Below are 26801 nucleotides of genomic sequence, written 5' to 3' on the forward strand. Positions count from 1 at the left end.
AGGCAGGTGTTGTTTTGGGGAGGCCCCTCATTCTAGGTGACCCAGAGGCTCCTCCCCTCCTCCCATATGGAAACAAAAAGTTTATAAAGGGGGGAGGGGAAATCCTTATCAAAGGAGGGGAAAAAAAGGAGGGAAAGAAAAGAGAAAATAACGCTTTGTTTTCTATTAAAATCAACAAAATGCAATATATACAGATATCACACAGACCTGGGCCCTGGGAGAGGAGGGTCAGGCCCAGTCAAGCATAGGGAGGAAGGAAAGAAGGGGTCAGTTCAGGGCTGGGGAGGGAGCTTCTTGGCCTCATCCCCAGCCATCACTCAATCCTGCCTATGACTACCAGAAAAGGGGTGGGGGGGAGTGCAGTCAGGCCTACCCCAGCCCCATCCCAAGAGGAGCAGGACTATACCGAGCTGAGGTCAGGAGATGGGGAGGGGGAGGAGGAGAAGGAAGAGGAGGAGGAGGAGGGGCAGGGAGCCAGGTGGGAGCACACACCGCAGGCCTCATCCCACTTTCTGGGGGTTTGAGGCCCTCACTCCCTGCTCGTAGGTGACCCGCTGGCTGATGAGGTATTGAGCGGCTTGCGTGGCCGCGGGGCTGCCCGTGATGGTGACCCGCCGGTTCCGCGTGCCTGGCAGGAACTCGCCCTTCTTGGAGATCTGGATGCGGGCGCCTGTCAGCTCCTGGTACTCCACCAACGTCTTGCCCCCCTTGCCCAGGATGGCTCCCACCAGGTTCTCAGGCACCGCAATCTCCACCAGCTCCTTGGCACTCTCGGCGGCTAACTTCTCCGCCGTCAGGAAGCCCCCAGCCGCCCCCGCTGCGGCCGCAGCGGCCACCAGCGGGCCGCCCCCTCCACCGGCCCCACCGCCCGCCCCGGCCCCGAGGTAGCCGTTGGCGGCCGCGGCCAAAGCGAAGGACCCCAGGGCTCCCGGCGGCGGCGGTGGAGGCGGAGCAGCCCCTCCGGCTGGCCCGGCCCCTGCTTCACCGGCGTAGGACGCCAGGAGGTTGGCGGCCGCGGCGGCGGCAGGGTTGGCACCGGCGGCCACGGCGGCCAGGACCCCGGAGGCTGCGGCCGAGTTGAGCCCCAGGCCGAGGGAGTTGGTGTTGTAGCCGTAACTGGCCAGCGTGTTGAGTGCCGTGCTGATGGCCAGCAGGTCGGTGCCCGAGAAGGCAGGCAGAGCGGCCGGAAAGGCCCCCACGCCCGCCAACCCCGCCGGGCCAAGCAGGCCCGAGGCGGCGGCGGCCGAGGCGGCGGCGGCGGCAGGCAGCACGTCGGCGGGGCTGGCGTACGGCGAGCCGGTGGGGTTGGAGTTGGCCACTGGCCCAGCCACGTTGGCGTAGCTGATATTCAGGCAGCTGCTGCTCTGGGGATCTTCCTGTACCTTCTGCACTATGGCGCTCACGGCCTTGTGCACCTGCTCAGGTTCGCCGCTGACCGTCACCACGCGCTCCTGCAGGTTGATGCCCTCCGGCTTCTGGGACAGCTGCACCCAAGCCCCCGACTGTTCCATCACGGCCTTCACGGTCGCGCCCCCCTTGCCGATGATCAGACCCGCCGTGCTGTTGGGGACGATCAGCTTGGCCTGCGTGGGGAGCCAGAGGGAGGGTCTTTAGGGGCGGGGTCATCGAAGACTGAATGGCAATATTCGTCTAAGACTGGCCGTCTCAAGGTACTTCCCACCCCTGGCTCTCAAGTGTCCAAAATCAGACCCAGCAAGCCCCCTGGATATGCACCAGTATGGTCCTACGGGTTAGGAAAAAAATTTTTTTTAATTCAAATTTATTTTTTTGGCCACACAGCATACAGGATCTTAGCTCCTCCATCAGGAATCGGACTTGTGTCCCCTCCAGTGGAAGCATGGATTCTTAACCCTAGACCACCAGGGAAGTCCTTGGTTAGAAATATTGACTTTCTTGGTGGTCCATGGTTAGGACTCTGCACTTCCACTGCAGGGGGTACAGGTTTGATTAGTGATGGAGGAACTAAGATCCTGCACACTGTGGAGCACAGCTAAAAGAAAATAAGTAAAAATAATAGTGCAGAAATACTGAAATATTTCCATATTTATTAGTTAAAAGAAAAAAGGAGCTAGTACTCCAACTCCCCTCGGTAGCCTCTCAGCCACCCTGTCCTTGGGACCCCTGGGTCCTCCTTACATCCAGCACCTAAAAGTTTAATGGCTGACCAAGTGGGAACCCACCAGGACCCCGCCCCAAGCTTGCATTGGTGCCCATGTCCTTCTATATCATTAAGTACTCTGACTCCCAGCCTCAGAAAGGGCATCATTAGTTTCACTTTACAGATGAGCCACCTGAGGCCTAAGAGGTGAAGGGACTTGCCCCAAGGTTACCCGGAAGGAACTGAAGTGCAGCCTCATGGATTACTGTTCCATTGTGCTTTCCACCCCATGATGTGGTCACCTGGATTAACCTTTCTGTTGTTATGGATTGAATTGTTGCTCCCATCGATCCTAATTCACCTCTTGAAGTCCTAACCCCTAGTACCTCAGAATATGACTGGATTTGGAGATGGGGTCTTTAAACAGGCCTTGAAGGTTAAGAGAGGTCATTAGGATGGACCCTAATCCAATATGGTTGGTGTCCTTATAAGAAGAGACTAGGACACAGACACACAAAGGGGGAGGGCCATGTGAAGACAGGAGGAGTTCTCTGGTGGCCTAGTGGTTAGAATTCCTGGCTTTCACTGCCAAGGCCCTCTGGGCTTTCATTGCCATGGCCCAGGTTCAATCCATGGCTGGGGAACTGAGATCCTGCAAGCCATGAGGTATGGCAAAAAAAAAAAAAAAAAAGGGAGAGAGAGAGAATAAAAAGCCATTCACAAGTCAAAGACAGAGGCCTCAGAAGAAACCAACACTGCCAACACCTACAGCTCAGAATTCTAGCCCCCAGAATCGTGAGAGAATGAATTCTGTTGTTTAAGCCACCTACTTCGTGGAACCTTGTTATTACAGCCTTAGCAATCTTATACAGTTGTCTTATCTGTGAAATGAAGGTAACAAAGCTTACATCAGAGAAGATGGAGAAAACTGGTCATGTTATATGATGGTCCCCCTTCTCAGCTGTAGAGCAGCCCATCCTTTGCAGCTACAAATAGGATCAATCTTAACACCAGTGGGTATATTTCGAAACCAAATGTCTCCTTTCACATCTCCCAGAGCATTTCTACAGTGCTTCTCCTTTCCAGTGCTTCTCACATCCCCCCAGACCTGTGGGTTCAATCCTTGGAAGCTCTCATCTCTGCCTCTTTGTTTTAACCCCTAAACCTGACCCCAGTGGTGTCTGGGAAATTGTGGGAGTGGTTTTGGTTGCCCAAACAACTGGGGGCAGATGCGGGCATTCAGTGGGCAGGCCCAAAGATGTTTGCACACAGTAATGTGAGAGTCAGTTCCTCGAAATGAAGAACTGTCACAGGTTCTATATGACTTTTGAATGTCCCCCTGGACATTCATGTTGGTGAAAAGCCTGTTTATAAATCTCCCAACCCAGAACTGAACTTCATGCTACATGTTAAGTACCAAGTAGTTTTTTCTTTTCCACAGTTTTAAGATCTATTGAAATTTTCAGGAATGTAACTACAGTATCAGTAAGTCAAGATAAGGCTGTATTTTGTTTTGTTCTGAATTTACCAAGAGTCATTCATCATTTTAGAAAACTATGACATCATGCAAACTATTATATATAGAACGGATAAACAACAAGTTCCTACTGAATAGCACAGGGAACTATATTCAATACTCTGTGATAAACCATAATGGAAAATAATATGAAAAAGAAGGTATATATATATGAATAACTGAATCATTCTGCCATAGAGCAGAAATTAACATAACAATGTAAATCAACTATACTTCAATTAAAAAAAAAAAAACAAACCATGACATTGGTAGTAACGCCATCTGTATCATTTAAATCTCCGTTACTACGCTCTGGATCACCGTGTTTCTTGCTGTGTCACTCAGGCCATGTTAGGTGTGAGCAGCTATTTCGTTATTTCTTCTACTGTGGCCCTGCCTGAGCATTTACATATTAAAATTCATCTTGTTAAGTGTTAGCTGCTCAGTCATATCTGAGTCTCTGCAACCCCATGGACTGTAGCCCACCAGGCGCCTCTGTCCATGGAATTCTCCAGGCAAGAATATTGGAGTTGCCATTCCCTTCTCCAGGGATCTTCCCCACCCAGGGATCAAACCCAGGTCTCCTGCATTGCAGGTGGATTTTTTACTGTCTGAGCCACCATATTAAAACTCATTTTATAACAAATCACCTTCCTTTCATTTCTCCTTTAGGAAAAAATATTTAGGGATATAGGAAATGTACATCTGTACAATGGAAAATAACAGTCAATTTAAACCAGTTGAAGGACTGATGCTTGCTACAACATGGATGAGCCTAGAAAATGTTATGCTGTGTGAACAAAACCAGGCACAGAAGACCATATATTGTATAATTCCACTTATATGAATGTTCAGAACAGGCAAATCTATAGAGACAAAGGAGATTAGTGGTGGCTTAGGGCTGGGGTGGGGAAGAGCTAGGAGGATTGAGGGGTGGTGGCTAAAGGGATCAAGATTTCCTTTTGAGGAAATGAAACTTCTAAAATTGATTGCGGTGATGGATGCCCGACTCTGAATACAATAAAGCCACTGAATTGCATACTTTAAATGGGTCCAACGTATTTTTGTGGATTATATCTCAATACAAGTGTTAAAGATCTTAGAGATATAGATATGCTTTCTCTTTATATAAATAGGCTCATTGTATATATAATTTCAGAGAGTAAAGTGGGCATGGTAAAATATTGGGTTGGCCAATAAGTTCGTTCCAGGTTTTCCATAAAATGCAATGGAAAAACCCAAACGAACTTTTTGGCCAACCTAATATATCCAGGAGAAAGCGGACATTGGGTCCTTCAAACAATCAAACAGGGCTGAGAACTGATGCTCTACATACTGTGCTCCCTGTTGATCTCTCTGACTTCAGTCTTTCCTCCCTCTCGCTAACTTCGTTGCAGACACACCAGACTCCCTGCAGTCCCTCCAACTGGCCCAGCTGTGCCCAGACTCAGGGCCTTTGCACCGCTGTTCCCTTACCTGGAGTGCTTTTCCTCGGAAAAGAGGGCTTCCCACTCTCTTCATTCATTGCACAGATGCACCCTCCCCAGAAAGCCCTTCCCTGCCCACCCAGATTATCAAAGCTCATTCATGTGTGTTTATTTTACGTCTCCATCATGGATACCTTCAGATTCGTAACTGCTAATTTCACATCTCTCGTATGATGTTGAGTGGATCCCTCAAAAGTCCAAAACGAAACTCACCTTCCTCCTCAACTGTGTTTCTGCCACAGTCTTCTTCATTTCAGCACACGGAAAATGCGTGCTACCACTACTTGGTCCCAACCTTTTGGAGTCCTCTCTTTCCTCCTTCCTCCCTTTCCTTTTGGAGTCCTCCCTTTCCCTCCCTTTCAACATCCAATCAGCAATTTTGTTGGCTCTGCCTTCAAAAATATATCCTAGATTATGCTAGATTAAAAGCGATTAAGGAGGTATAACAGCCAAATGCAGCGCATGAACATTGACTGAATCTTTAATAAAAATACTGTATACATGTAAAAGACATTTTCGACAATCTGAACGCGGACTTTTTATTTAGCAATATTATGAATCCAGTGTTAATTTTTGTAAGTGTGATAAAAGTAATATAATAATATAGGAGACTATCTTTGTTTTGGGGAGCTAGACACTGAAGTATTTAGGGGTGAAGAGTCATAAGATCTACAACTTATTTTCAAATAGATCAACAACAGGGACTTCCCTGGTGGTCCAGTGGTTAAGACTGCATGCTTCCAATACAGGGGGCACAGGTTTGATCCCTGGTTGGGGAACTAAGATCCTGCATGCCTCTCAGTTCAGCCAAAAAAAAAAAAAGTCAAATTGATCAACAACAAAAAGAACCCCAAAGTCAATGTGTATGTCTGTGTGTCTGTGTGTAGAGATAAAGCAAATGTTAATAATTGGTGAGTCTAAGTGCAGTGTATAGGGAGTTCGTCATACTGTTCTTTAAACATTTTCCAAATATAAAGAGAAAAAAGGTACCCATACTTCTTTTCCTTTTTCTCCATCTTGTCTTCATAGTACTTTTCCCTCTCTGACATCCTATACATTTTATTTATTTGCTTCTTTTCTGATTTCCCAGGGGAGAATTTAAGGTCCACAAGGGTAGAAATTTTTGTCTTTATTGCTTACTGCTGGGTTCTCAGTGCCTAAACAAATGCCTGGCACATACTTAACCAAGGGTGGGTGAATGTACACATGCAATGATTGTTATCCCCAGGGGCAGACCTGTATTTAAATCCCACATCTGTGGCACAGCCACCTAGGAAAACAGTCTTGCAGTTCTTCAAAAAGTTAAACGTAGGTTTTATCATATGACCCAGAAATTCCACCCTACGTATTTACCCAAGAGGACTGAAAAAAATTTCCACACATTTGTTCATTAGCAGCATAATTCTTAATAGCTAAAAAGTAGAAACATCCTACATTTCTATCAATTGATGAATAAATAAACAAAATGTGGTACATCCATACAATGAAGTACTATTTGGCCACAGAAAGGAATGAAGTTTTGATACACACCACAGTAAGGATTTGAGCTTCCCAGGTGGCCCTAGTGGTAAAGAACCTGCCATCAATGCAGGAGATATAGGAGTTGTGGGTTTGATCCCTGGTCAGAAAGATCCCCTGGAGGAGGGAATGGCAACTCACTCTAGTATTCTTGCCTGAAGAATCCCCATGAACAGAGGAGCCTGGCGGGCTACAGTCCATAGGATCACAAAGAGTAGGACACGACTGAAGCGACTTAGCATGCATGCACGCACAGTATGGATGAATCTTAATGACATTATGTTAGGGGAAGGAAAGCACGACTCAGCGTGCCACATTATATATCATTATGTATCTTTCAATTTACATAAGCTATTCAGAATAGGCAAATCTATAGGCACTAAAAGCAGATCACTGGTGAAAGGGGCTGGGGCAGAGGCATTGGGGAATAGAAAATGACTATTAATGGGTATGGGGCTTTTTTGGGGGTGGTGAAAATGTTTTGAAATTAGACAGTGTTGATCAACACATGACTTTGTGATTATACTGAAACCACTGAATTAAACACTTTAAAATGGTGAACTCTACAGTATGTGGATTATCTCTCAATACAGATTTTAAAGAGATCACTGGAAAAAGAGAAGTCTGACAAGTCAAGGGGATAGAACAGAAGAATGTGCAAAACCAGGCCTAAGAGTAAAGAGGGATTTAGTATGTGATACAGCATTGCAGAGCAACAGGAGAAGGATCAAAACTTTCCATCCAAGAAACTGTGCCCACCAAGGAATGGTGAAAGCAAAAGCCTTCACCTCTCTGTGCCTCCGTTTCCTCACTGTTGACATTGACATTACCACAGCTGCTCTATTCAGGTCTTGCGGATATTCAATGACTAAGGTTATTCCATGGTGGTTGGCACAGGGAAGCCCTCAGAAAACAGTAGCTGTCCTCACAATAGGCCCAGATTGCAAGACCACAGCACCTTAGATCTGCAGATGCAGTTCTATAGAATCCTGAATGTTAGAACAGTAGAATGTTAGAATAATATATTCCTCGAATCTTGGAATCACAGAGCCGTAGAATTGTAAGTGTCTCAGAGCCAGAAGGACCTCAGAGACCATCTGCCTCAGATGTTTGCAAGTCTGGAGATTTAAAAACAACAGTAACAATAACAGCAGCAGCAGCAGCCACTAACAACTGTATAAAGTAGGTACTATTATTAGCACATTTTATAGATTGGGTGGTTCAGATGGTAAAGAATCTGCCCACAATGCAGAAGACCCAGGTTTGATCCCTGGGTCGGGAAGATCTCCTGGAGAAGGAAATGACAACCCACTCCAGGATTCTTGCTTGGGAAATCCCATGGACAGAGGAGCCTGGTGGGTTACGGTCCATGGGGTCACAAAAAGTCAGATACAGCTGAGTGACTAACACATAGATTGGGAAAGGGAGGCACAGAGAAGTTAAATAACTTGCTTAAGGTCACACAGATAGTGACTAGTAAAGCCAGGATCTGACCTCAGGCCAGAGTTCAAGTTCAGATTCCCAGGACTTCTCCCCAGAAATTTGGATTCAGTGGTCCCAGGCTGGGACTCAGGCATCTGTGTGTTAACCTAGATGATTCAGATACCAGCCAGGGCTGAGAACCACCCGTCTAACCCAGAGGTGGCAAACTGGTGGTGCTCAGGCCACAGCCAGCCCACAGCCACATAGTGTTTTAAAAACTGAGCCAACCTTGAAAAATCAGTTGATTTCAGATATGTTTGACTTCATTTGAAAAATGTAGAAGATGTTATAGGAAAACTCGAACAAACTTTTGGGTCAACCCAATAATGCTCCATCCTCATTCCCAAAGGGTAAGAATCAAGTGGAGCTGAGCAGAAACTACCCACTTTAGGGATACCATGATACCTCTATGATAAGGGTACATCCTCAGTCCTTTATGTTCCCTTTCTGAATTCCAGAAGCATTTCAATTTATAATCCCCAGTTTGACCCCGCTTCCCCACTGTAAAGAAAGGGAAGCTGAGCATACATAATGGAATAAGACACAGGGCAACACAGCAAGTCCAAGGCAAAAAGGGAACAGACTTGCCTCCTGACTCAAAAATCTCATAGTAACAACAATAGCAAACATTTCAAACATTAATAAACACTAGCCACTACCCTTAAATAGGTACCATTATGAATCTCATTTTACATGGAGAAATCAAGTCACTTGCTCAAGGTCCTGCAGGTAGGAACTATCAGAATAGAGTTCAACTCAACATCTGACTCCAGAGTCTGAACCTTTAGCCATTATCTCTTTCATTCTTTGAAGCCCCTGAGTAACAAGGCAGAGAAAAAAATCCTGGTTCTATAACTGTTAGACTCCACTATTTCAGAGTTCCTGTGGCTTAGGGAGTGGAGTAAGACGCTCAGGGTCAGGTGCTGACCCCATTTTCCCTGCAACATGTACAAACTTTTGATGAACCCTGAGCCCCTAGTGGCCACGACGAAGCCGGAGAGAAGAGGCAGTACCTTTGCTTCCTTGCAAACTGTGGGGAAGCTGTGGCCTGCTGGTGGGAAGGGATTTAGGAAAGGGCCGGCTGGGAGCGAGGGGCGGAGTTGCTTCAGCACCAAGGACAGCAGCCGCGCTCCAAGCCTCAAACTCGCAGGTTTTGGGGGGATCACTCTGATCCGCAGTATTCTACCAGGGTTTGCTGCCCACCGTTTCCCCACGAACTCGTAGAAACTCAGACCCGTGGTCTCTCCCATCTCAGGGTAATAGGATTTCCCAGGAATCCCAGATTCCTTTTACCGAGGCTCTCTCTCTTATCTTTGCTTCCAGGCAGACGTCTGTTCAGGAACCCTCACAAGTGGCCTGTCCGCCTGCTCAGGGCTTCTGCCCTTTTGCATTGTGTGCACACGTATACGGGAGTGGAGAGAGGGAGAGCAAATGGGGAGTTTACCGCCGCCAACCCCGAGCTCTGCTTCTGCTCGGCCCCCTACCCAGTCAGGGCCATGTTGCCAGGGGCTTTACAGGAAGCCCAGCTGCCCGGTGTGCACAGTCCCGCGAGGCCCAGGAAGCAATTGATCCACTCTTGCCACATCCCTACACCACGGCTTCTGATAATGCAGGCAACCGAAAGGCTCTGCCCTCCTTCCATCCCTCCTCAAGAGGGCTGTGTAGGAGAAAGACCCGCCTCCTCGCTTCCTAAGGAAGCACCATTTTCCCAAAATGGTGGCTAAACTCCTATCCAGTAGCTATGAACAGAGCAGGTACTAGTGCTGTGTTGCCTATGGGTGGGGTGGTTACTTCCGGTGAGAACAGGAAGTGGGAAGCAGGTGGTTTTGAGAGACAATGGGATGAGGTGGAAGAGAGAAGGGGATCTGGTGAATCCTAGGAGGGAGGGATAAATAAGGGGCTCTCGGTCAGATTCTCCCAGACCTTCATTCTCCCTCTGAATCAAATCACTCCAATAAGAGGTCTGGCGTCCTTAGGCTCTCTTTATGAACCACTACTGTGTATTTGATTGACAAATGTTTTTTAGCTATTATGCCATTGAAGCAGGCTTCCCAGGTGGCTCAGTGGTAAAGAATCGGCCTGCCAAATAGGAGATGCAGGTTCAATCTCTGGATCGGGAAGATCCCTGGAGAAGAAATGGCAACTCACTTTGATATTCTTGCCTGGGAAATCTCCTGGACAGAGGAGCCTGACGGGCTACAGTCCATGGGGTTGCAAAGAATCGGACAGGACTTAACAGCCAGAACACCACCACCATGCCATTGAACCCTCATCACAATCCGGTTACATGGAAGAAGTGCTTTCTCTCAAATCCCACCGGCTTTACGAAAACCCAGCCTCTATCCCTGCTAACCTGCTTGGCTCTGTCAGGATTCATTGTGGTTTGGGGTTGAAGGATATTGACCACCTCAGGCTTGGTCATTGCTTGTGGGATTTCTCGGACCTTCTCGGCAATAAAGCTGTGCACAGCATTCAAGGCCTCTGCTGTGCCCTGTACCAGGCAAACTCTCTCTGTGGTTCCTGTTGAGCAAGGAAGAGAGGGGTCACACTCATCAGAAGGAGAGTGAGTGGAATTCCTGTTTTATTATCTTCACTTCCTCTCCCTCCCTTAAAACAAACCCAGGGAATGGAAGAATGATGCTTAAGTGCTTTGCTATGCCCACAACAGCCCTGGGCAAGGGAGACAGGGCTCAGCTGCCTCTTCCCAGTCCTTGCTGGCTCTCGGTTGCTTTGGCAACCATTCACTCACTGCCCCCCCCCCCCGCCCCGCCACCTTCTAGAAGCCGAGAGCTCAGGCCTGCAACGGTTGCCACAGTAACTGGAACCCCCTTATCGGTGTGGCTGGCCGGGTCCTCAGCCCACCCCCAGGGGGATGAGGGACGAGGCCCCGTTGCCTTGGCAACCCCTGAAAGCCTGCAGCGACGGCCTCTGGGCTTTTGGAGAGGATGGGGAAGGGCTGGGGGATGGGGGAGACAGCAGAGAGGCCTGAGTGCCTGCCTGGACCCACCAGATGGAGGGCTGAGGGGTGGGGGAGGGCAAGGGTGGGGAGAGGGGAGAGCAGAGTGGGTCAAAGACAACTCATGGAAGAGTGGAGATGGGGATGCAGAAAGGACGGCAGGGTGCCTCTGCTGGCGATTCTCCAGATATTTGTGGCGGTTCTGACCTGGGCATCCTTGGGGTGTGTGTGTGTGTGTGTGCGTGTGTGTGTGTGTGTACTGGGATGGGTAGCAGAGAGAAGAGGTGCTAACTCTAGGTGATGTTGGGATATATACGTATGAGAGAGAGACTCTGGGTGACACTGACCAATGCAAATACATCTGTGAGGCTGTTTGGGTGAGTGGTGTGTGTGTGTTTGTGTGCCTGTATTTTCTTGGGCAGGACTGGCTCAAATATCTGTGTATGTGTGTAAAAGAAAGAGCAGGAGAGACCAGGATACAAACAGACTGCATGACATAGTGATATCAGTAAAGACGTTTGTGTGGGGGAAAGACTTTGGATGTCGCTGTGATGTTCAAGGTTATGTACACTATTTATAAGACTGAGCTGGGTGTGCATGAGGGTTTGAGAGTAAGAAACAAAGAATCCAAGGAAGTGGCGTTGACGTTGTACGATAAATGCATAGCACTTGGAGATTGTATGACAGTGCGCCTGTGTGTGTGCGTGTCTGTGTGTGTGTGTGTTTACGTAAGGGAAAAAGATATCCGGACACCTCTGGGTGTTCAAAAGACTACCTGGACAAATGGTGTGTGGACTGCATATATACGTGCAAAGGCGCATGTACAAGTAACAGGCAAGACACTGTGAATGATGAGGGTGAACATGAGGAAGAGAAAGAAACCGACAGGCAGACCCAGATGTCAGTATGTAAGAATTGATATTTGGAGAATTCATGTATTTGTGTGTATGTGTGAGGGTCTGAATTACAGCCAGACAAAGAAGACTCCACCAGGACTGGCTGGGGTGAAGCTGTGAGTGCCTGGATGATACAGGCAAGCTAGGTGTGGTGTGTGTGTCTCCCTGGGAAGGACTCCGTTTGCAGGACCAGTTAGCTCCCTGGATCTAAATTGGGTCCTGAGTGCACCAGGCTCCATGTGCCTGCATGTCTGGGACACTTGGGGGTGAGTGTCCAGTGTCCTGTGGGTATACCAATGCAGCATGCTGGTGTTACACCCCGATCCCTCGCTTGCCGTCGCTCAGCCTGGCATGCCAGTCTCACCATGTGTCTGGGTGTCCCCGTCCTGGGTCACTGGTGTAGCTGACATCCTCCATGTCCTCTGGGCCTCTGTTCCTCACTCTTACTCCCCTCCACCCCAGAACAATGGCTTGGTCTGAGCCAAGCGTGAGTCAGCGCATAGGCTGCCTCCGTCTGGGTGTAAATAGGAAAGGGTGTGGGTCAGGGTGGGAACTTGGGGGGTGGGGTGGCCCCAGGGAGAGCCTGGCTGAAGTGGCCCTGCTCTCCATCTCTGTGAGGCTTCCTTCCAGCTCAGGGAGTCTGTGATCTCACACCCCCTTGTAATTCTTAACCAGGATCCACAGGGGCTTTGGGGGACTCAGTTAAACCCTGAAAGAATATCTAATAATAACAGCTGGTGCTTACATAACACCAATTGCTGGGCATCATTCTAAGCACTTTATATGTATATATATATATATTTGTTCACTTTAATATATGAGGCAGGTGATATTATTATTCTTGATTTATTGCTAAGGACATTAAGGCACCTGGGTTTTGTCCAAATTCATTCAGCCAGTAGTGAAAAATCAGGGTTTTGAACCCATGGGTCTGGCTTCAAGTCTGGGCTTTTAAACATTTAGCCACCCAGTGCTAAACTTGGTGTGGGTGGAGTCTGTGCGTGTGTATGTGCTGGGGGGAGGCATACAATGATTGCAATTTTGCTTTTGTATTTTTGATGGTAAAAAAGAATACATAAGATGTTAAACTCGGCCACAAAGATGTGATAAATCAATACATTAAAAAAAAAAGTGTCTGTATCTGTTTTTCTTCTGGGGTTAGGGTCCAGGGCTCCAGGCAGTTGTTTAAAATCTGAAGGAATTTTAGAATCAGGAGAGGTCTGGGTAAGCGACACAGAAGACTGCGCGGCTTGGGGCAGGTACCTGCTTCCTTCAGGGTCTAAGTTTCTTCATGTATGACTCGGAAGACTTGAATCTGGAGCTTGGGGGTTCCTGTACCAAGGAGGGGGCACCCTTCGTGTGTTCTGCCCCCCGTTTTGGGTTAAGGGCCACACAGATTTTTGTTTCATGGAGTAGATACATAAGTGCAGACATACGTGTGTGTGTGCGTGTGTGTGTGTGTGAGCTAACTAGGCCCAGAGGACCCTTTCAATTTCTCCATTGTCATTTCTCACCTGCCACACTGAACAACTAACCCCCACCCCACAGCCTTTGAACATGCTCTTTCATCTCCCCTCATCACACTTTACTGCTCTTTACCTAGCCCACTCTTTTATTATTCTGGCTTCCTCCTCCAGGAAGCCCTTCCTGATCATCTCAGTCTGGGTCAGGTGCTCTGTCTGGGCTCTCTCCATTCTTTGGGCTTCCCCCGTCCCAGCCCTGACCACCCTAAGTCATGATTGGTATTCAGTTTATCTTCCCTACTGGGATGTGAGATCCATGAGGGTTAAGCTGGGGTGTCTCAGTCACTGCTGTGTCCCCATCTCTGTCTGGCATGGGGCTGACCTGGAGAAGATGCTCAGAGAATATGAATGAATGGAGGGTATCAACCAGAAGCAGAGAAACACATGTGAGAGCAGTAGCATCTCCATTTCCTATGTTCCTCTGGGTCCTGGGAAGTCCCAGGGATAGGACTGGGATGTAGGGCTATTCCTGCATCTCTGAGCCAGGAGCCAGCACATGCTGTATGACCTGGAAGTTCCCAATGGGGGTGGGGGTGGGGAGCAGGACTGGCTGCACATCCAGGGGCTGGGGAGAGATGCTTAGCTCACGGTGCTTGTTTGAACAGTATCTGGCCCAGGAGCGAGTCAATGACTGGCCCATCCTTTGGGGTTCTCAGCTGCCTGGCCAGTGGGGCGTGTCACTGTGTTGGGAGGGGATGACGTATGTTATGTCACAGAATGAGATCCAGGGGCAAGGAACCAAGTGTCCTTGGATGGGTGTCCTAAGCAGAGGTCTCATCTGTACCTTGTGGGCTAGAAGGGTGAGGGGAAAACTGGGCCAGGGTGGAAGAGAAAAGGGGGTTGAGCCAGGTTCCCTGGACTGTTCTCTAAACCTCTTGCCAAAGCTGCTTAGTGAGATGGGAGGCAGAGGGCGGGGTGGAGAGAGGAGACAGAGAGACAGGGAGAGAGAATATGAAATTGTCCTGACCCTGGGCTTCAGCTCTGGTGTTTGACCTAAAAAATCCAAGGGGATTAAGGATGAACTAGAACCAGCGCTGGACCAAAGACGCAATTCAGGGGACCTTCCCTGGATTCCTAGATGTTGAAGCTCAGGCATTGGTCTTGGGAGAGAATTATGAAGGGGGTGAGAGATATTGAGGGGGATTAGCGAGAGGGGAGGGGCCTGGACAATTTATGATTGGAGGAATTGAGATAGAGCTGGAGAAGAGGCAGAAAATGGGCTGATTGTGGAGAGAGAGGAAAAAAGAAACGAGGAAGCTGAGACTTAGGAGAAAAAGAGGACTGTAAGGGGAGAGATGGGCAAGCAGGTGTGAAAGAAATGAGGAGCAACCCCCTGCAGAGAATGAACCCATTGAGGGGTGCAACTAAATACTGGTTGAATGGGTGACTGGAAACACATAGTTGGAGAAAAAAAAGTGAGACTAAGAGGTAGAGGAAAAGGAAAATATGGGGAGAGAGATGGGATGACAGAAAGGGAAGGGAAGAGGAGGTGACAGAAAGGGAGAAGCAGAGACGGACAGACCGGCTGGGCGGCTAAGAGAACAGAGATGGGGGACCTCCAAAGGGAACCAGAGAGGCAGAGGAGAAAGAGGGCATGGGGAGACAGAGAGAAGCCGATGGGAGTGGAGACTCAGGGAACAAGAGATGAGAAAGTCAGAAACAATGGGAAAGGGACTGCCCTGGTGGCCCAGTGGTCAAGACCCCGCGCTTCCAATGCAGGAGGCGCGGCTTCCACCCGTGGTTGGGGAACTAAGATCCCACATGCCGTGTGGCTCAGCCAACGGGCAAGAAAGAAAGATGACAGAGACAGAATGAGAGACATGGAAAGAACCACACAGATGGAGAACCAGTGTGACTCAGATCGGGTGAGATGGGGTGACAGAGAAATCCAAAGGGAAAGACTGAGGGTCTGTGTAACACGGATGGCTGAACTCCCAAGCCTTGAGGGACACCCCAACACCTGTCTCCTTGGCCACCCCCCCAGCTCCTCCAACAGACCCAACGGGGCAGGTGTGTGGGAATGGGTACATCTGCCACATCATGCAAATGAGCTCATGAATATGCAGCAGTCCATTGTCTTGCCCTGCCCCCACCCCCATCTGCTCAGGCCTGGCCCCTGGGGCCCAGGGCTGCTCAGTCCCCTTAGGGGGAGGAGGAGAGGCCCCCTACCACTCTCACTGCCCCTAGGGGAGCCTTCCCCACTCCTGGAGGGCCCAGATGGGAGGGATGGGAGGCTGGAGCAAGCGTGCCCCGGGGTTGGGGCTCACCCGGATAGAAGTCTTTGGACTTGGAGAGCTTGATGGTGGCTCCCGTCTCCTTCTGCAGCTGCACGATGGTCTGCCCACCCTTGCCGATGATAGAGCCCGCAGCGTAGCTGGGGATCAGCACCTTCAGGAAGTATTCACCTTCCTCTGCAGGGGCACACAGCAGGGAGGGGAGTCAGGAGAGAGGGGTCTTCACCTTTGGATAGTACCTCCTAGGAGGCACTGGCATGGGCTGGGCTGGAAAACCCACTGTGATCACAGTAACATACAGGAGCAAGGACTCAAGAGAACAGCAATAGGGAAACAATACACGTAATGATCCTCATTCACTCATTCATTCAGTCATTCCACCAAGAATTCCTGAGCACCTGCTCTGTGCTTGGCACTATTCTAGAGAAACAGCCATGAAGAAAACAGACAAAGATCCCTGATTTCGCAAATAAGGTCAAAAGAGTTTTAGTGATTCAGCCAAGAGCACACATTCTTCTAGAGCAGGGGAGACAAGACAGTGCATTTCATGTTGTCGGATGGCGGTAAGTACCGAGGAAACAAAAAGAGGCAGAAAGAGGATGGGGTGCTGGACTGTCAGATCCGGTGGCTAGGAAAGCCCATCCCAAGGATACAGCATTCTTTGTTGAACAGACACTTCCATAGTACCTAATACATACTAGACTCTGTTCCGAGTAATTTACAAATATCATTTTCACACTGATGCTAAGAGGGAGGTACTTAAAAAAAAAACCAAAAACGTTCCAGAGACGAGGAAACAAAGGTGAAGGGATTTCTCCCACTCACACAGCTAGTAGATGGTGTCACGTGTGTGCTCAGTCGCTTCAGTTGTGTCCGACTCTTTGCGACCCCGTGGACTGTAGCCTGCCAGGCTCCTCTGTCCATGGGATTCTCCAGGCAAGAATACTGGAGTGGGTTGCCATGCCCTCCTCCAGGGGATCTTCCCAACCCAGGGATCGAACTCACATCTCTTGCATCTCCTGCACTGGCAGGTGGATTCATTACCATTAGCAACATCTGGGTACCCATCAGGTACCGCCTGGGTAGTGCCACCTGGGAAGTGGTAGAGCTGAGATTTGAGTCCCACCTGGCTCCAGAGTCCCTGCTCTGAACCATTAAAATACACTGTTTCCCCGTCTGTGGAGGAGGGAACAGACCAGAACCACGTGGCCATGTGGAGGAAGGGCAAGTGCAAAGGCCCTGGGGTGATGGTGTGCCTGGGCTGTGAGGGTGAGATGTCTAGTGTGGCTGGGGCTGAGTGAGACAGGACGGGGAGGAAATGAGGGCTGAGAGAGGTGGGGATGGTGGTGGGGTGTTCAAGCTTGTGGACCAAGGTGGTTTTTCTTCCAGGTGAGACGGGAGCTTCGGGAAGGCTCTGAGCAGAGGAGTTCAGTTGTGTCCGACTCTTTCGTGACTCCGTGGACCATAGCCCATCAGGCTCCTCTGTCCATGGGATTTTCTAGGCAAGAGTACTGGAGTGGGTTGCCATTTTCTTCTCCAGGCAATCTTCCCAACCCAGGGATCAAACCCGCGTCTCCTGCAAGTCTCCTGCATTGCAGGCAGATTCTTTACCGCTGAGCCACCAGGGAAGCCCCATGTGTGATGTCTTAGGTTTTAAAAAGATCCCCCTGAGGCCCATGAAGGGAGCAGACTGTGACAAGCACAGGTGGAAGACCCCAGTAAAGAAGCAACTGCAATAGTCCAGGCAGGAAGTGACGGTGGTCTGACTGGTAGAAGCAATGAGGCGGGAGGGGAGCAGAAGGCTGGACTCTGGAGAGGCTCTGACACTCATTACTGACCTGGTGCTGTGTTGAGAGCTTTGCCAGCTTGATCTCACCCATTCCTCACAACCTCCCAGTGAGGGAGGGAAAATGCGCTCCATTTTATTTATTTTTTTAATTTTTCCATTGCAACATGTGCTTAGTTGCTCAGTCGTGTCTGACTCTTTGCAACCCCATGAAGCCCGCCAGGCTCCTCGGTCCATGGGGAATCTCCAGGCAAGAATACTGGAGTGGGTTGCCATACCCTCCTCCAGGGAATCTTTCCAACCCAGGGATCAAACCCAGGTCTACCACAGTGCAGACAGATTCTTTACTGTCTGAGCCACCAGGGAAGCCCAAGAACACTGGAGTGGGTAGCCTATCCCTTCTCTAGGAGATCTTCCCAACCCAGGAATCTGAATCGGACTGGGGTCTCCTGCATTGCAGGTGGATTCTTTACCAGCTGAGCTACCGGGGAAGCTCCCTCATTGCAACATAGTTTATATATATGTTTTTGTTTAGTCACTAAGTGGAGTCGGACTCTTTGTGACCCCATGGACTGAAGCCTGCCAGGCTCCTCTGTCCATGGCATATCCCAGGCAAGAATACTGGAGTGTGTTGCCATTTCCTTCTCTATTATTTTTTTTATTATTATGTTTTACTTATTTTTTATTTTTATGTTTTGATATGGGCCATTTTTTAAGGTCTTCATAGAATTTGTTACAATACTGTTTCCACTTTAAGTTTGTTTTTTCCCTGGTTTAGCTCCCCAACCAGGAATTGAACCCACACCCCCTCCATTAGAAGGCTAATTCTTAACCACTGGACCGCCAGGGAAGTCCCCTCCATTTTTACATAAGGGGAAACGGAGACACAGAGGGGCACAAAGAAGTTAAGGTACCAGCCCAAGGGCACCAAGACAGTTGCTGGGTTGAGATTCAAATGCAATTCTGATTCATTCTTGGTCCACCCATGCTTAACACTTTTCCCTGCTGGCAGCTGAAGACCAGTATGCACCAGGACAGTCTCCAAGACCCTGAGGTGGGAGGCGGCACCAAGAGTCCTTAATAAGGCTTTGGTCATTCTTTGTTATAAACCAATTTTCTTGGTCATGTGCAAAGCGCTTTGTTAATGCAGTCTCAAGGCAACTGCCTAACCTCTGCAATCTTCTAATCAAACTGTTGCCCCCGTGTCCTCCCAGGGAAAAAGTCAGGAACCTTCTAAGTCTGATTTGTGATTTGGCCCCGCCCTGTTTTCCAGCTTCACATTCTTATCTTTATCCTGGCACACTAGATCCACCTTCCTTTTTGCTCCTCAAACTTCCCTTCTCCCTCCCATCTCAGGGCCTTTGCACATTCTCTTTGCCTAGAACTCCGCTCCCCCAGGTGGCTCAGTGGTAAAGAATCCACCTGCCAGTGCAGGAGGCACAGGAGACACGGGTTCGTCCCTGGGTTGGGAAGATTCCCTGGAGGAGGAAATGGCAACCCGCTACAGTATTCTTGTCTGAAGAATTCCATGGACAGAGGAGACTGGTGGGCTACAGTCTGCAGGGTCACAAAGAATGCCCCTCCCCCAGAGAATTCCTTTTGTGCTTCAAGTCTCCCCTCAAATGTCCCATCTTGGAACTTTCCCTGGAACCCTAGGGAGGGGATGGATCTCTGTTTCAAGGCTTCAGAAGGATGTACCATGGTCCAGTGTGGGCCACGTCACTGAAGCTCTTCCTCATGTCCAGGAACTCACAAAGCACCCAGCCCATAGTAGGCATATAATAAACCTTGGGAAGGGCTTCCCTGTTAACACGAGTGGTAAAGAATCTGCTGCCAATGCAGGAGATGCAAGAGACACAGGTTCAATCTCTGGGTCAGGAAAACCCCCTGGAAGAAAAAACGACACCCCACTACAGTATTCTTGCCTGGAAAACTTCATGGGTAGAGGAGCTTGGTGCGCTATAGTCCACAGGGCTGCAAACAGTGAGATGCGACTGAGCTCACACAAATCCTGGGAAAGAGAAGGGACAAGCCAGGCCATTTGGTTTCCGAAGCTTAAGGTCTCGGAACATCATCCCCCAGTGGCTTTCAACTTTTTCTTTTAAGCGACGGAAATGTAGTTTCAACATCTCCAGTGAAACTCCAACATCCAGAGCAGATAAAAGAGAAACTGCTCTGTTAGAAGCATGGGGCAGGGTCCTGGGGGCTGGGAGCCCTGCCCATCTCCACTTGGTCCCTTAAGATTGAAAGTTCTGGGTTCCCCGCAATTCCCTGGTGGTCCACTGGTTAGGACTCTCTATTTCCACGGAAGGGGGCACAGGTTTGATCCTTGGTCTGGGAAATAAGAACTCGTGCATTGTTGCACGGCATGACCAAAAAAAAAAAAAGGAGAAAGAAAATTCTGGGTTCCCTGCTGTGTGAACACGGAGCCATGGGGGCGAGGGGCTAGATGTGGCTTTTCAGGCAAGGGAAGGAGGTCCAGAATTAAGGGGTTTCCTTTAGCCCAAGGCAATCCTCTTAAATGTGCCTAATCAGATCATTAAGCCTATTAGGTAATTAGCCCCCCAGGGTGCCTCTCCATCCATCTTCCTAAGCACCCCCCCAACAAATGACTTCCTTCCCTGAGCTCACAGAGGTGGCCCCTTGCCTGCCCTGCCCCTCAACCTGACACAGAGATGGGGCCAGTTCTCCATCTTTGGCAGGTTTAGAAGCACGGGGAGGGTTTCTCACAAGAACTCCATCCTCTTTCCTTCTTTGATTTCATTCCCCATCTTTTCTCCAGCCAGGGCCACTTCCTCACCTTCCCTCTTGAAGACTGTTCCACAGAAAACTGGGGACCCCCTCACTCCCCTCGCTCACACTTCCTCAGGTTTCGTCTGAGAAGCCCTGAATGAAATGACAGAAACAGCCCTCAACTGAGCGCCGACTTCTGTCACTGACGGGTGGTGTGGCCTTGGGTGAGTCACCTCACTTCTTTGGGCCTCTGTTTTTTTCATCTCTAAAATGGGGACAGGATAGCGCTGTCTTCTGGGGTTAACTGTCATTCATTCAATGCTCATTCGTGGAGTACTTAGGATGGTCTCAGGCACGTAGACCACTTTAGAAATGTCAGGTGTCATCATCATCATAATCATCATTTTTACTATTACCTATTTCATGAACACAGGCAAAGCTCTTATCACAGCATCTGGCACACACTAAGTGCTCTATCAATGTAGAAATGCGCCTCGAAGGTTTGGGTTTTGTTAGGAAATAGAAGGATGAGGGGATGCCACTTCCTTCATCACCTCTCCTCAGGCTTCTCCCTGCTTTTTGGAGGAGGAACGTGTTCTCATTGATAAGAAACTAGGCTCTGCTTCCACTCGCCTTCCAGCATCTACCTCTCTTCCTGAATTGTTACATCCCTCTGTACTATTATTTCCTTGCTCTTTCTCTCCCTCCCTTCCTTTCTCCCTCCCTCCCTCCAACAAATCCTTCCTGAGCATCCACTACGTGCCAGGCCTTGTTTTAGATCCTGGGGACATAGCAGAGAACAAGACAGACAGTCCATGCCTTTTAAGTCCCTTCCCTCTTAAAATGTAAATGCATCTATTTAAAGAGGACATTGAAAAAAATTATTGCTAATAGAGTTTGAAGGACTGGTTATATTTTTTTCCTCCCAAAGCACATTCATCTAAACCCAAAATGATTCCCCTGAAAAAGTCTGTCCACGGAATCCCTGCTTAAACCACCTTGTGGGTGCCTGGTGGTCCCTATATGAGACTAGTGGAAGTTTGGAGGCCCCTCCTCAGAGATCAGGGTCCTACAGAGAGTGACCAGCCGAGACCTCCCACCTGTAGAAGCTCAGAATTCTAAGGTCCTGGAGTTCCCATGGCAGCCCACAGTCTGCTCTAGTGCTCTTCAGATTCTTCTTCATTTCCCATCGTGGGACGCTCACCTCCTCCAGGAAGGAGCCAGGCTTCTATCTACCAGCCTGCCTCAAAGCAAAGGGCAGACACGAGACATCAGCTGAACCCAGAAGCCCCTGGATCTCACATATCCCACCCTGTTTGAACCACCAAGGTTCTGCCTGTGAAAAAGTTCTTTCTACTGAAGCAAAATGCCAGAACTTTCCACCCACCCACCGTTCCCCAACCCCCTTAAGCTTTTCCCTTGGGGTCCAGATAGTTGCTCCCTCTACACAGGACGGCGACTAAAGATGCCAATTTCAGCTCTCCTGGTTCCCCTCTACTGCAGTTTCAATATTTCCACCTTGGGATCGGGCTGTCTTTCCTTCTTCTAGTCATTCTGGGTTTCTGGTCTCCTCCACTCCCATGTACCTGATCCTCAGAAAAGCTTATAAAGGCTTCCAACAAGGAACCAATACTCCTCTACCTCCATAAATAATGTTGACTTACCCAAGACATTTGGGGTGCTATGTATGGGGAGAGTGGCCCTCTTTTTCTGTATTTTTTTGGCTGTGTTGTATGGCTTGTAGGATCTTAGTCCCCTGACCAGGGATTGAACCCACGCCCTTGGCAGTGAAAGCACAGATTCCTAACCACTGGACCACCAGGGAATTCCCAAGAGTGGCACTTTTTACTCAGCATTGACACGGAAAGATGGTATGGATGCAGGACAGGGCTGTTCACTACACAGGTAGGACAGAAGTGAATGCAGCAGAGGTGGGGTTTTTGGCGACTGTATGTTTGGGGGGAACCAAAGTAGGGGTGTTGTACTTATGGTACCTGCTCTTGTGTGGGGGTAGGGGTGGAAGCATCAATGTGTTCTGTGAGGTCTGAGGAGGCTGGGGTGGGATGCTGATATTGTCACTGGAGTGTGTGAGGAAAAGCTGGTGGTGGAAAAGATGCTGGGGTGTGGTCGGTACCACTGAGGAGGGGCGGGACATTGGTGGGTGATGTCTTTCTGTGAATGATGGTGCTGCCCGTCCTTGCGAGAGATATAATACAACCAAGACATGCTTCTGAAGGGATGAGATGCTGAGAGGTGCGATGCTGTCTTTGAGCTGTGACACTCTCTCCGACAGATAGATGGACAGGGCGTGATTTCCTTTGGGCAAATCACCAGTGGATGGTGAATCAGGAACGTGACATTCTCCAGAGCAGTAATAATAATAACGATGGCTATTGTTTATTGAGAGCTTACTCAGTCTGCCAGACCTGATACTGTGTATCAAGCATCTTGCTGAATTCACACAACGGCACTGAACCCACATACACAATCTCACTGAACCCACACGACAGCCTGGAGTGGTAGAGGTGGATATTACAGTTCCCATTTTCCAAATGAGGAGACTGAGGCTCGGAGCAGTGAAAGAATGTGCCCAAGGGTCACACACCAAGCACACGGCAGTGACGAGAGGAACCCCGGAGGCTCTCACTCTAGGGCTAGTAACCTTGGTGATAACTGTGTTAAAGATCGAGGATCTCAGGAGCAAGGCCTGGCTGGTGTCAGCTATGACTGGGGTGTGAGGTCTGTGTGCGTGTGTATGGGGGAGTTGATGTTTCTGTAAATGTAGGGGTGACAGGGATGGGAATACAGTCAGGTGTATAGGGGGCAGTCCAGTGGCACCTTAAGAATTATCATCTGTGGGACTTCTCTAGTGGCCCAGTGGTTAGGATTCCGTGCTTTCACTGGCAGGGTCTGAGTTCGATCCCTGGTTAGGGAACCAAGATCCCACATGCCTCATGGTATGGCCAAAAAAAAAAAAAGAGTTATCGTCTGTACTCAAGGCGGACATTCTTTGTTACTGTGCCACCAGACCAGGACTATGTTTCTCTGGTGAATTCCCAACTGGAGCCTCCACTCAGCCTCCTCGTTCACGCCTGCCTGTCCGTAGTGCCCAGAAGCCGCTTTTAACAGCCACCATCTCCTCTACAAGCCCCTAAGCTGGCCCCATGGGCAGGAGTTCAGTCTGCTGGGACTTACTACAAAAATTTCTTACCCCCGACCCTCAGTTTCCTCGACGGAAAATGGGGTTCACTATAGTGTCTACTCATCCAATGGACCCAGCCTCCCGAGTTCAAATCCCGGCTCTGCCTCTTATTCACTAACTAACCTTGGGCAAGTTAATTAACCTCTCTGTGCCTCAATGTGTCACCTATAAGATGGGTAACATAACAGAATTGTAAGGATTATTAAATGATTGAGTGCCAAGTGTTTTCCATAATACTTCTGATGTACTGTGGCGCCATAAATGTCATTGTTACAATTTACTATTATTATTATCATCAGATCACAGAGTGTTGGGAGAATTAAATGAAATACTGCATGTAAGGTATTAAGCAATAAAATTGGTAGCTACTATCATCATTCTGATTATTTTTATTTCCCCATTTGGCAGATGGTGACACTGAAGCTCAGAAAAGGAGTGAGGTTGACCCAGCATCCCACAGACATGAAAGAATTATTGGAAGGAGCCCTCAATTTTGAGATGAAAAGTCCTGGACGCTTGCCCAGCTCTGCCCCTGAGCATTTCTGTAAACGGAGGACCGTCCTTTTGTATCTCCTGGCCTCAGTTTCCCCTGGGCCAACAGACGGGAGGTGGACCAGTCGGGAGGACAGGGTCTCTAAGGCTTCATCTGTTTCCCCCCTGCTGGAGGAGGGCTGAGCACATGGGAACCGGGCAGCCCAGGGTTGGAGAGATCCCAGTTCCCCCACTTATGAGCTGTGTGACTTCAGGCAAGTGGCTTCATTTTGCTGAGCCTCAGTTTTCCTCATCTGAAAAAGCAGCTCAAATCATCTCCCCTGAGGATTGAATTGGGAGATTACTCCATGTTTCAGAGCCTGAGTCGTAGTAGGTGCCAAACGCTAGGACTTTACTGTCCTTGGCAGCATCACTGTTAAATGGTGCCGTTTTGCTCTGACTGCTCAGATTTTGAACATCTCAGCCCCTTTAAGAGAAGACAGGGATGAGATCTCTTCCCTCCCCCCAGCAGGGGCGGGGCTGGACCACCGGACTGGGCTCAGGACTGACCGCCTGGGTCCCCAGACCCTCTCCAGGACTGGGAATGGCAGTGAGGCAGGAAGGAGGCGAGGAAGTGGCCGGGACACATTCATGCGTGTGCTGGGGGTGGGGGAGCAGGAAGAAGGACAGGAAACTCCCTCCCACCCCTCCCCCAACTTCCCTTTCCTTCAATTTCTGCTGGACACCCTCAAAGGCAGCCAGGGGTTCCCCGATTCCTATCTCACCTGGACAGGGGTGGCAGGGGGCTGGGATGGGAAGAAGAGATTCAGCTCCCCGTCATCCAAGGAGAGGAGGTGGGAGGTCCCCACCGCACCCACTAGAAGAGTTTCGCTCTGCCCCAGGCCACCCCTTTCCCATCCGGAGGAAGAGGCCAGAGGAAGCGTTAAGATTTTGGCCAAGGTGACCGCTGGGAGGGGCATGTCTGCTCTGGGGTCTCCCTCCTTCCGGGGAGTTAATAGGCTGGGCTCTCTGAGTCCCCTGACAAACCCTACCCCACGGGCAGACATACACCTAGAGTTTCCAGCTCGGCTTTTATTCTCTGGTCCACATACCTCTTCACACACACACTGTGAGGGTCCCTCTTGTCTTCTAAACACACCCTTTATGTGTTGTCAAACATTCAGCCATCACGCACATACATACACACACTCTCTCCCTTGTCATACGTACAGAGAATCATCCCCACACCAACCATTTCACACACAACCCCTTGTTACACATATATACACACTCAGGTGTCACACACAGACCTTCCCTTTTCACACCCCTTAGGTGTCACATGCACACATTCCTGCTCCCTGTCACATGGGCCCCATCCTTCCCTCTCCTTGTTACACACCCTCCTGAATTTCACCCAGCCTCTCCCCCGCCATACACCCACCTTCCCTGTTGCACACACCCCCTCTGATGTCACCGTTGCACACCTCCATGTGTCACACCCAGCCACAGCCTCTCTGGAGTCACACCCACACTCTTTTCTTGTCATATACCCTCACCAGCTTCTCCTGGTCCCACCCCACCCGGGACACGCCTGTGTCACACACACTGAACTGCCTTCTTCTCATCCACAAGGCCTCTCATGGCTCATACCCAGAGCCGGCCCATTCGGCAGGCAGCCCACACACACCCCCTTGCATGTCACACAGACCCTCTCTCTCATGTGTCACACTCTTCCACAGTCCCCTCTGGGGTGACATGCACACACTTGTCACACATACCCTTCCGAGGGTCTCAAACATGAAGCCCAGCCCCTTTCATTTCTTACACACACACACACACACACACACACACACACACACACCCTTCTTCCTGTCATATCCATGATCCCTAATGTCACACATCCAGGCCTTACAGGGCTAACACATGAACACACACACACACCTGTCCCAACCACACATTCTCTCACTGAGCTTTCCACACCCACCCTTTCCCCCATGTCACCCAACACACCCACCCAGCTTGTCCCCAGCACAATCCCGCCCGTGGCCCACACATGCCTCCCTCGGGCGCAACCCTGGCTCAGGACATCCCCAGGGAGGCTCCGGGTCCACAGGCCTCCTCAGCTCCTTCCCCTCCCCCCGCCAGGACACGCCAGCTTGGGAACACCCCTGCCCCGAAACGGTCACATCACACACCCCTCAAGGACACAGAGACACCCGCTCGGAGGGACCCACGCCCCCCATCCTTTGCGCGCCCCCAAGGACACTTACCACCCCCTCCCCCTCAGCCCCTCTCATCGCAGACAAAGCTCCCGGCCCCGGGCCCGCGGCGAGAGGGGGAAGGGGGCCGGTTCCCTCCCCAACTCCCCTCTCCTTTCCAGTCTAGGGAGGGGCGCCCTTCCCCTCCCCTGAGCCCTTGCACCTGCCGTTTGCGGGGGAGGGCGGTGGAGAAAGGCGAGGCCCCCGCCCGTTCCCCCGCGCCGAACCGCGGCCCCTTCTCACCTCCCGTGTTGCTGCGCTTGGTGCAGACCACCTCGGGGGGCGTTTCGAGGGGCCTCTTGCGGGAATCCGGGGCCTCGGGCTCCATGGGGGGGGCCTGGGGCGGCGGCTGCTGCTGCTGCGGCGGCTGCGGCGGCGACGGCGGCGGCTGCTGGGGAGGCTGGGGCTGCGGCGGCGGCGGCGGCGGGGGCGGCGGCGGCTGCGGGGCCGCGGAGGCCGTGAAGAGGCCGTGCACCGCGCCGGCGGCCATCATCCTCATGGTGGGGGGGGGGGGCGGGGGGACGGGGGAGGGGGAGGGGAGGGGATGTGGGAGGGGGAGGGGGCGGCGGCGGCGGGATGGGGGAGGGGGAACCCCGGAGAGGGGAGGAGGGAGGGAGCTG

The 26801-nt window shown here is 50.4% G+C and overlaps 1 protein-coding gene and 1 long non-coding RNA gene across 3 annotated transcripts; one reads left to right on the forward strand and one right to left on the reverse strand.

The window, feature by feature from the left end:
* Window positions 1-335: 335 nt before the first annotated feature.
* NOVA2 (NOVA alternative splicing regulator 2) lies at window positions 336-26509 on the reverse strand. The gene is made up of 4 exons (NM_001206109.2): window positions 26425-26509; window positions 15765-15908; window positions 10476-10642; window positions 336-1583 (listed from the first exon to the last, which is right to left on the reverse strand). Exons 1-4 carry the CDS (start codon window positions 26507-26509, stop codon window positions 501-503), a joined length of 1479 nt encoding a protein of 492 aa, NP_001193038.2. The 3' UTR covers window positions 336-500.
* LOC112442342 (uncharacterized) lies at window positions 13771-24013 on the forward strand. Of its 2 annotated transcripts, XR_009491438.1 has the most exons (4): window positions 13771-14297; window positions 15217-15362; window positions 20300-20474; window positions 23861-24013. It is a non-coding gene; the product is annotated as an uncharacterized lncRNA (long non-coding RNA). The 2 variants fall into 2 exon arrangements; XR_009491437.1 differs by lacking the exon at window positions 20300-20474 and having other exon boundaries at window positions 13783-14297.
* Window positions 26510-26801: the final 292 nt, after the last annotated feature.

The sequence above is a fragment of the Bos taurus genome, chromosome 18 (assembly GCF_002263795.3).
Source record: "Bos taurus isolate L1 Dominette 01449 registration number 42190680 breed Hereford chromosome 18, ARS-UCD2.0, whole genome shotgun sequence".
In the NCBI taxonomy this organism is placed as follows: domain Eukaryota; kingdom Metazoa; phylum Chordata; class Mammalia; order Artiodactyla; family Bovidae; genus Bos; species Bos taurus.